The sequence below is a fragment of the Gekko japonicus genome, unplaced genomic scaffold, assembly GCF_001447785.1.
Source record: "Gekko japonicus isolate JY-2015 unplaced genomic scaffold, Gekko_japonicus_V1.1 scaffold761, whole genome shotgun sequence".
In the NCBI taxonomy this organism is placed as follows: Eukaryota; Metazoa; Chordata; class Lepidosauria; order Squamata; family Gekkonidae; genus Gekko; species Gekko japonicus.
In genome coordinates, this window is record NW_015177030.1 from 671,585 (window position 1) to 679,832 (window position 8,248).

General features: G+C 58.7%; 1 protein-coding gene across 1 annotated transcript in view; it reads left to right on the forward strand.

Moving 5' to 3' along the window:
- LRCH4 (leucine-rich repeats and calponin homology (CH) domain containing 4) overlaps positions 1 to 8,248 on the forward strand; it is a 45,258-nt gene that overhangs the window by 26,434 nt on the left and 10,576 nt on the right. Inside the window, exons 2-5 of the mRNA XM_015427895.1 lie at positions 6,834 to 6,978; positions 7,166 to 7,292; positions 7,763 to 7,868; positions 8,008 to 8,180. Coding sequence (XP_015283381.1) covers positions 6,834 to 6,978; positions 7,166 to 7,292; positions 7,763 to 7,868; positions 8,008 to 8,180 — 551 coding nt within the window. The remainder of the gene's footprint in view (positions 1 to 6,833; positions 6,979 to 7,165; positions 7,293 to 7,762; positions 7,869 to 8,007; positions 8,181 to 8,248) is intronic.

The following is an 8,248-nucleotide window of genomic DNA, read 5'->3' on the forward strand; positions in this document are numbered from 1 at the left end:
CCAAGTGAAGGGCAGGGTATAAATCCAATCTCTTCTCTTCTTCTTCCTCTTCCTGGCCCCCTTAGGCAGGCTTTTCCACAAGGTGTGTGTGTGGGGGGGGCGCTACGCAGCATGAGCGCATACAGGCAGGAGGCATTCTCAGCCATTGGCTGGGTGGCTCCTTCAGGAGGCTTGGCTCAGGTGAGTGAAGCAAGAAAGGTTACCCTGTACATCCATGAGTCCAGGCCCTTTGTAGCTGATAACCAGTAGCTTGAATTGAACCTGGTAGCCAGGAGGTCGCTTATGGAGTGACTGCAGAATGGGTGTGAGATGCACACTCTGTGACAGAGCCATGGGGCATTCTCTGTGCCAAGTGGAGTTTCCAAGTTGACTTCAAGGGCAGACTTGTGTAGAGTGCACTGCGGTAGTCTAGAGCCGAGGTAAGGGTAGCCTGGCTCCTTGGGCCAAACCAGCCAGGTGACAAGGGTTACTTCTGGAACCTCCATGGAACCTCTGGTGTCTCTGAATGCAGATTGCTGGGGGGGGGGGGAGATGTTGGCTCCCTTGCCAGGACTGGGACTTCAGCGCAGCAGAAACGGACGGATTGCAGGTTGAAGGGAGGCTGCTGCCCTGCCGGTCAGAGTGGCCTGCACGCCAAGCAGAGCATCACGGCCCCAGCTACCCCAGCCCTTTTAGGTCTCAGAAGCAAAGCAGGGTCGGCTCTAGTCGGTGCTCAGGTGGGAGACCACCGCAGACATCCAGGGTCGCCACGCAGAGGCACCCAGCGACCGACCAACATCTCTCGCCTTGAAAGCCCTGCAGGGTCGCCGGAAGTCGGCTGTGACTCGGGGGCACCTCCCGTCGCCACCGTGTGCGCAGCCTTTGACGCGTGGCTCTCAGGGCCTCCCCCAGCCGAGCGCGTGCACTCCTCCAGTGCTGCAGTGGGCAGGCGCAAGGGTTGGCACAGCCTGGCATGACCGGTGCATTGCCAGGAAGGTGGGGCTGTGCTTGCCTCTGGCACGTGGCTTCCCGGGCCGCAAGCGCTGTGTTGTCCTCTTAACCCGAGGGGGCCGTGTCTGCTTCAGATACCACCACCAGTGCTTCCGGTTTGGTGCCCTTGCAGGCGGTGAGGGAGGTCTTGTGTGCAGCTTTGAGAAGCGAGTTGTTGGCGCTGCCATTTTTAGCAGGATGTAGCCTTCGGAGCGAAACTGGCCACTGGGCAAAGTCTTGGCGGGGTGGTGGGGGTGGTTTTTTTTAACACGAGGGGAGCCGCCACCCAGGTCTGCCCAGGTCAGCCTTCTCTCCTCTGACAGGCCCGACCACCTGGTCCCTCCCCACGTGCCTGCCAGCCCCTGCTCTGCTACTGAGCCACGGCCTCACGCCACGGATTCTTGCTCAGAGTGGCCTACCTCGCAGTCTTGCTGTAAGGATCAAATGAAAAGGGGGAGATCCCCGTGCACCACGCTGAGCTCGGTGTAAGGAGGAGGGCGGCAGGGAAGAGCAGAAGGGCTAACCAAGGAGGCATTTGTTTCTCCCCCTGCCTTCCCACATGCGTGGAACGGGTGGTGCCGTGTCTGGATTGGGGGGTGGGGAGGTGTTTTGTCCTGAGAGCGTTGCTTCATTTTGCTTTTTCCCCCTGGCAGGGCACAGTTGCTCTCATTTTGCTGTCGGCAGTTGCAGGGCCTCGTTTCCAGGGGTGTTTCTTTAAACTGTTGTTGCCTGGCGAGTTCTGAGGAAGAGACAGCTGCAGCCGTTGGTGGGGCGGGGCGGGGGGGGGAGGGGGGGAAGGGTTCCTCGTGAGTCCAGAAGCCGAGAAAGGAGGAAGCCGAAGCCGTTCAGAATGGCCGGAGGTCAGAGAGGGGAGGTGTGTTTCTCTGCGGACTGCCCTAGCGCCGTTCCTCCATCTGCTTGGGAGGCAGAGGACGGGGTAATCCGAAACTGGGGCCCTGTGTTTTCTTGGCCCAGGAGACAGGGCGTGGTGCCAGCCTGGATCTCAGGGCTTGGGGACACTATGTCGAGGCCACACAGATTTCCCTGGTTGATCCCCAACAGTCGGCGTGGACACAAGAAGAAGAAGAGAAGAGAAGAGATTGGATTTATACCCTGCCCTGCACTTGGAGTCTCAGAGCGGCTTACAAACTCCTTTCCCTTCCCCTCCCCACAACAGACACCCTGTGAGGTGGGTGGGGCTGAGAGAACTCTCAAGAAAAGAAAAAGGTTTCAGTTTTGGTTTTGCATGTGGGTGGGTATTCTGTTTGTAACAATTGTTTGGATACACTGTATTTTTAATATACTAGTTGTGATAATTTCATGCCAAGTAAAAATGTCCATAGTCATATTTTATGTTCCTAAAGTAACAGAATGACTTTCAATCTAGAAAAGACAAAAGAAATGCTAATGTAGCTTTTTTTTCAAATTTTTCTGAAAATTTCCGTTTTTTCCCAAGTTTCAAAATTTCCGGAAATTTTACATGTCTATTCCTACCCATCATAAAAACCTTCTGGGTGCGGGGGAGAGTGGCAGCGAGTTGAGCCCTATTCACAGGGAGCCACTGCAGCCCGGACAGATCTTGGCAGGGCAGGAACGGTGGGTCTGTCCCCACGGCGCACGCAGCCGTAGCCTGGGCGCCCGTTAAGTACCATGGGCATGAAGGGGGAAATGAATGCCCTAGTACGGGACCAGTTCTGTGATCCTGAATGTGTGGCTGGGAATGATGTAGGTTTTAAAATGGATGAGCTCAAGAGGGCCCCAAAGCCCCTGTTGTTGGATGTCACTCTGTTGCAGTAGGAGCAGAGCCGCTCCAGAGGCCGGTTTCAGACACCATGCGTCGTCCTGGGCATTCTGAAAGGGGGACCCTGGACAGTTTAATTGGTGTGGGGGGGCAGCACATCACACACACACAGAGTCTGTGTGTGTCCCCTGGCTCAGGTGGCGTTGCTGCTCCTAAGGCAGGCCTCGATCTCCAGACCCCGGCTGAGTGGGAGAGGGCTGCCCAAGAGAAGCGGCCGTCCCGGTGCTGCCCTTGTGACCGTGCGTCTCGCCGGCTCCCCTCGGGCTCTTGCATCAGGCCAGCTGGGAGAACAGACGTGCTTCTGAGAAGCCGAACGCCGTCCTCTCTGGATCATATGGCCGGCAAAAGGTTTACCCGGCCCGGCAGGCGGGGCACACACACAGTCGGGCTCTGTCTCCCCGAAGGGTCACATGGGCCGGCGGTCCGGTCACCAGGGAGGGGAGCCTGGCTCTGTCCTGCCATCTGCCAGGCTGCTGAGTCCTCCCCCCCCCTCCCCGAAAAGATTGCCCTTCGTTCCTCTGCTTGTGGGTGGGGAGCGGAACAGCTGGAGCCGCACGTGGAACAGCTGGAGTTGCACTGGGGGCACCTTGCCGAGGCCCTGCGCCTGGCACCATCACACAGCGCCTGGCACGATGTCGTCTCCACACTCCCTCCCCAGGCGTCTCTTGTGTTTCTTGATGGCTTCCCAGCCTTTGGCTGCTGCCCGTGGAGGCTCCAGCTTCCTGGCTTGCATCTGCCGGCCAACTGCTGCGGGCCGCATTCCGGCCTCTGCTGGATCACAGTGGCATCGCGGTAGTATGGGGGGCCACCGCAGATGGGAAGGCCACGTGGGAACGATTCCTGCGTGCAGGAGAAAGGACGGTCCGGCTCCCCTGTCTTGCACTCCCTGGCTCTGGCTGTGGGGCAGGGCCAGCTGGTCTCTTCTCCTTCTCCTCCTCCTCCCCCTCCGCCCCCCAGGAGGGTCTTTGGAACACTTTGCCTCCGTCTCCCGCCTGCTCCCATCTCCTGTTCCTCCTTCAGGGCCCAGTTTGAAGTCCCCTGCCAAGCCTGGCCTCTGGACATTCCAGCTGTCTGGTCCTGAGGTTCCTGTAGGGCTGGCGTTCAGGAAGCCTTCGGGTGGGGTCGGTGTCCGTGTTCCTCCATTTAACCAGACCTCCAGGGGCACAGTCTGGTGGGTGGGAGACTCTCCGGCCCAAGCCCCCCTGAAGTAACCAGGCACCGTGCAAGAGACCCCGTTGGGTCGTGGGCCCGTGTTGATTGGTGTGTGCGTGCGCAGGGGTGGGGATGCCGCCCCCATGGGTTTTCCTCCCGAGGCAAGGAGCATTGCGAAAACGTTGCCCCCGTCCTGAAAGGAGCAAGAAAAGGAAACCTGAACAGGAATCCGGCAGCACCGGGTTTAAGCTTTCCTTAGTCAGACCTGATTTCGTCTGACGCCTGTGGCGTGGGAGGTCTTTTGACTGGACGTCTTTATAACCAGAATCACAGGGGGGGGGGGGGTGGAGGGAGAGGGGGGAGGGGGGGAGGGGGGGGTGGGTGGGGGGGGTCCCTCTGCAAGGGACTGGGGGACATGGGTGGTTGTTAGGCTCAATGAACGTGGAGGGAGGGCAGAGGTCCCAGCCCCTCCCTCCCTCCCTCCCTCCCTCTCTCTCTCTCTCAGGGTGCAGGCCGACAGAGTGTCATCAGGCAGGATCAGCAGGTTCTCATCAAGGAAGAGGTCATATGAAATATGGGGGTGGGGGGGCACACGCAACATTTGTACAGGTTTAGCCATGTCAGTCTGCATTAGAACGGCAGAAGAGCAGGATCTGAGTTCAGTTGCACCTTGGGGGGGGGGCAGGAGCTTCCGAGAGTCAAGCCCCCCCCACACATACACACAGATTTTTTATCCTGTCAAGTTCCAGCCAATTCACGGTTGACCCTGCAGGGTTTTCGAGGCATTTATTTCTTTATTGTTTTATTTCGTTGAATTGATATTCCGCCCTCCCTGCCTGGACAGGTTAAAATACAACACAATAAAACATAGATGCCTTTAAGCAATGCAATAGTATAAAATCAGACAATCAGTCAAATTTATATGTAAAGTGCTGTTGCCTGTAGATGGCGACCGCGTCTTATAAGGCCATTTTATGATGGTACTATGTGGCCATACCGGTATCATTAGCTGTTCTCATTACTGTTAACACAGGGCCTTAAACAATACAGTTGTTGGCAATTCAGATGTTGTCGATATATTAGTGGCGGCTCCTAATCAAAGGCCTGGCGGAAGAGCTCCGTTTTATAGGCCCTGTGGAACTGTAGGAGGTCCCTTAGGGCCCTGATGTCTTCCGGGAGCTCATTCCGCGAGTGTGGAGCCGCCACTGAGAAGGCCGTAGCCCTGGTCGATGTATGAGACGGTCAGAGGTGGTTTGCCATTGCCTAACTCTGCGTAGTGACCGTGGACTTCCTTGGTGGTTTCCCATCCGAATACTAACCAGGGCCGAGCCTGCCTAGCTTCTGAGATCTAACGAGATAAGCCCGGCCTGCCCCATCCAGGTCAGGGCTCTGTGAACGATAGAAGTAGACAGGAGGAGAGGGGTTGCTGAATTTCTTCTGTGAGTTCTGATTCGGCACATTCGTGTTAGATTCGCCCTTCGAAGTTTTGGGGTAGGTTAACAGTGACAGATCTGCAGCAGCACGTGCAGGGAAATTAAAGTGTTCTCCCGCTGGTTTCTGAATCCTTTGGTGTTTTTATGCCTCTTTCGCACCTGTTTATTCTGCTGCATAAGGACTGGCCTGTTTGTCCTGCGAAGACAGCAAAAGGGCGTTGCTGACATGTGATGGCGGATATTAAACTGGAAGATTTAGCTGATGTGGGTTAGGAGCCGTGACTAGAGATCCCCAAGCGTAGCTCTCTCCTCTCTTCACCCTTGCAATAGTTCTGTGAGGTGGTAGAATTTAATGCCTGGAATGAGGGGCTCAGGAGGATTTGGGGGGGGGGAGCCTGCCTGCATTTTCTGCCACCTCCTCCTCCTTTTCACCGCCCACCCCTGTCCCTGTCTCCTGTCCGAACTTTGTTCACTCCCACACTTTTATTCGACTCTTTCTCCAAGGAACTCAAGAGGGTGGTGGTGGTGGTGGGGTTTACACTGTTTTCCTTCCCTCCCCATTTAAAGCTGAGACTGACTGGCTCACGCTCAGCAGGAGAACTTCATGCTCAAGTGGGGTTTGGAACCCGGATCTCACCAGTCTGAGTCCTGGCCAGCGTGCTGTGTGTGTGTGTGCTGGAAGGCCTTGGGTTGTGCAGCAAACAGAAAACTTTGCAAAGACAGAAGAAAGAACAATGTCTGATGCTCTGCATGCAGACAGCGACCACTTCAGTGGTGTGCACGTGGTACCTACCCAGATAATTTAACGTGACAACCGCTCAAAAGGCCGAATGCGTCTGTGGTGGTGTGTGCGTTTTGGCAAACAGCCTCCACCAGCGGCTCATGCCGTAGATGGAATTAATACCATCCCATCTCACGCAGTGGAAAGCCATAACCAGCCACCAAGGCCAGTTGGATAACCAAATTAAAAGCTTGGAATATATCATGAACACTTTAAAACAGAATGTCAGGCAGGCTTCAGTAATTTCAGAAACAGCAGCGCCCGCACGCCCCTGTGAGCCTATCACCAAAGGGGTGCCAGGCAGCGCCAAGGAGGTCCCATGGTGGCTGCAGCTTAAGAGAGTGGCCGGCCCAAAGTCACCCAGTTGCAGCGTAGGGAACGTGAGCCCGCATCTCCCCAGTTCTCGGTGGGGGGTCTCCAGCCTCGGCACCGTGCTGTTAATGGTGGCCGCAGCTTAAGAGCGGCCGGCCCAAAGTCACCTAGTTGCAGTGTAGGAACATGAGCCCGCATCTCCCCTGTTCTCGGTTGGGGGTCTCCAGCCTCGGCACCGTGCTGTTTGCTGAGTTTTGACGCCGCCCGCCTCTGGGGCTGCTGCAAGAGGAAGGCCTCCTTGCGTTGTGGGCTGGGCCTCTTGAAGAAGGGCTGCCAGGGACCTCTCTGGCCTCTTCTCTCTATCCCTCTCCCTCCCGCCCTGCAGATCTGTCCCGGAATCGTTTTGCGGAGGTGCCGGAGGCGGCCTGCCACCTGATGTCCTTGGAAGGGCTGACCTTGTATCACAACTGCCTGCGCAGCATCCCCCCAGCCATCGCCAACCTCCAGGCCCTCACCTACCTGAACCTCAGGTGAGCCGGGGAGGCGGTGGCCATGCTCTGCTCTGTGGGGAGGGGAGGGTGCCCGTCGTGCACAGGGGCGGGCGAGGAGGCGATGGCACCCCTGCCTGGGACAGAGTCCTCTGTGGCGGACACACCAGACGGGGCACCCCCTCCCCAGCCAACTCTTGCTCTGTCTCCCCCCCCACCTCCACCCCAGCCGGAACCAGCTGACCTCCCTGCCTGCCTGCCTCTGCTGCTTGCCCTTGAAGGTCCTCATTGCCAGCAACAACAAGTTGGTGAGCCTGCCCGACGACATCGGCACTCTCCACAACCTCCGCCAGCTGGTGAGCCAGGGAAGGGGGGGGACACGGGGCATCGGGTGGGAGGGAAAGCAGGACGGTGGGCAGTGCCTCCCCCCACACCCGCTTCTGTGCTGTCCTTTGGTCCGTCCCAGCTGAAACGTTGGTCGCCGGGGTCTGTGGCATTGCCTCAGCTGCAGGTCCTGGGGAGACGTAGGCCAGCCCTCGGCCCCAGAGGAAGGCAGGGGGGCTCTCCCCTCCCCCCGACTGGCACCTGAGCATGGGCCACCCGCGCCCCGCCTGTCGTGGGCCCCCTGGCCACCCGGCTGGGTATCCCAGGCTGCGGGCCTTGGCCTCCCCACCCCCCGGCCTCCTCCTGTCTCCCGGGAGCGCTGCAGGCCTCTCCTTCCCCCCTCTGGGGAGCCCGGCGCACCCAAAGACTAAGCCGGTCCCAGCCCAAAGGCAGGCAGGCGGGGGCTCTGCTCACCTATGGCCTCTGTGGCTTCTCCAACCAGGACGTCAGCAGCAACGAGCTGCAGTCCCTGCCGCTGAGCATGGGGGGCCTGGAGTCTCTTCGGGACCTCAGCATCCGGAGGAACCAAATCGACAGCCTCCCTGAAGGTTAGTGCTTCTTCCGTGGGCTGAACGGATCCCGGTCCCCACTTCCCTGGGGAGCCCCCCCCCCCCCCCCCCCGGGCGCGGGGTGGCCCTCCCCGCATTGCGGTGACCGGTGGCTCTCCCTGGTCGGTTGCCTCCACAGAGCTGGGCGAGCTGCCCCTGGTGCGGCTGGACTTCTCCTACAACCGGGTGGCTCGCATCCCTGTCTGCTACCGGCACCTGCGCTACCTGCAATGCATCCTCCTGGAGCACAACCCCCTGCAGTCCCCGCCTGCGCAGGTAGGCAAGGCGGGGGGGGACCCCCCCCCGAGGACCGCCTGGCCCAGGAGGCAGAAACACTGTCCCCAGAACCGCTCTCTCTCCTCCCCGCTCTGCCCAGCCCC